Genomic DNA, 1,135 nt, shown 5'->3' with positions numbered 1-1,135 from the left:
GGGGAAGTCCAGCAATGTAACCGTTACACCATCTACTGGTCCCCAGCTTTGCCAATTTTGTTGGCTAGGAGGAAGTCTCAGTTTCTACCCACAGTCAAGGGAAAGGGATTACACAAAGGCATGGGCACTAGAAAGTGAAAATTCTTGGAGCCCACCTTAGGGAATGCTTGATTAGCATTACAAAAATCCACTCTCTTAGAGAAAGGAAAATGTATTTAATTTTGAAAATGTTCCTCCATCAATCTAATTAGGTCTTGGTAAATTTCTTGGTATGCATCCTGCCCGAGGTAAAAATCCACATGATTGTAGTGTGGAATCACCTTGTTATAAATAAGGTTGGCAATTTGAGGGAGTAAATTTTCAACATCCTTGGGATCAGCCAAAATGTCCTGTCCACCACTCCACACTGCTGTTGGCACTTCCATCTGAGTAACGTTGTACAAAGGAGGTGTAAGCTAAATACAATAAAAGAGATAGAAACACAAAATTTTACAGAAAACTACATTATAGATGTAATCTTAACTATCTATCTGTTGAGCATGTTCTTCAAATCCTAAAAGTGTACAATTAATATACATGAAATGCACTGAATATATATAAATGCTTAAATGTTAAAAATATTAGAAAGCACTTTTGTGCAATAATATGAATAAAAATGACAACTGTTATATTTCTGACTTGTACTTTTGGGAAAATAATAAAGGATCTTAGAGGAAGAGGATTCTTATTTCTATGGGGTTCATCTTTCTAGTATCGCTTGATCTGAAAGTGTGATCTTTTCAATCAAAAAAGTTGGAAAAGATAAGTATCCTTTCTTTGTGCAAAACTGGGCTGACCCTAAGTCCTGACACTGAGGCATCAGCCACACCTTCAGGAAGCACTAAGGCTTGTGCATGAAAAGAAACACTTGAGTCATCAAATATGCATTTCTTAAAAATTTTGATACGAACAGTTTTACTGTTTTATTTTTTTCTCCTGCAACTTTTTTTTTAATTACTTAACATTCATTCTCTGAGCATCATCACAACATACTAAATGTGGTTTCCCATCTAGAATAATCATGCATGTTATCATCAATAATATTCCATTTCTACTTTCATACTTATGTATATATGTATGTGTATATATATATATA

General features: G+C 34.4%; 1 protein-coding gene across 1 annotated transcript in view; it reads right to left on the bottom strand.

The window, feature by feature from the left end:
- Positions 1–215: 215 nt before the first annotated feature.
- The window catches only part of LIPK (lipase family member K), a 27,176-nt gene continuing 26,256 nt past the window's right edge, over positions 216–1,135 (bottom strand). Inside the window, exon 9 of the mRNA XM_006147604.1 lies at positions 216–455. Within this exon, the coding sequence (XP_006147666.1) occupies positions 216–455 (240 nt within the window). The remainder of the gene's footprint in view (positions 456–1,135) is intronic.

Source organism: Tupaia chinensis, unplaced genomic scaffold, assembly GCF_000334495.1.
Source record: "Tupaia chinensis unplaced genomic scaffold, TupChi_1.0 Scaffold000217_1, whole genome shotgun sequence".
Classification (NCBI taxonomy): domain Eukaryota; kingdom Metazoa; phylum Chordata; class Mammalia; order Scandentia; family Tupaiidae; genus Tupaia; species Tupaia belangeri.
This window is presented reverse-complemented; position numbering and strand designations above follow the sequence as displayed.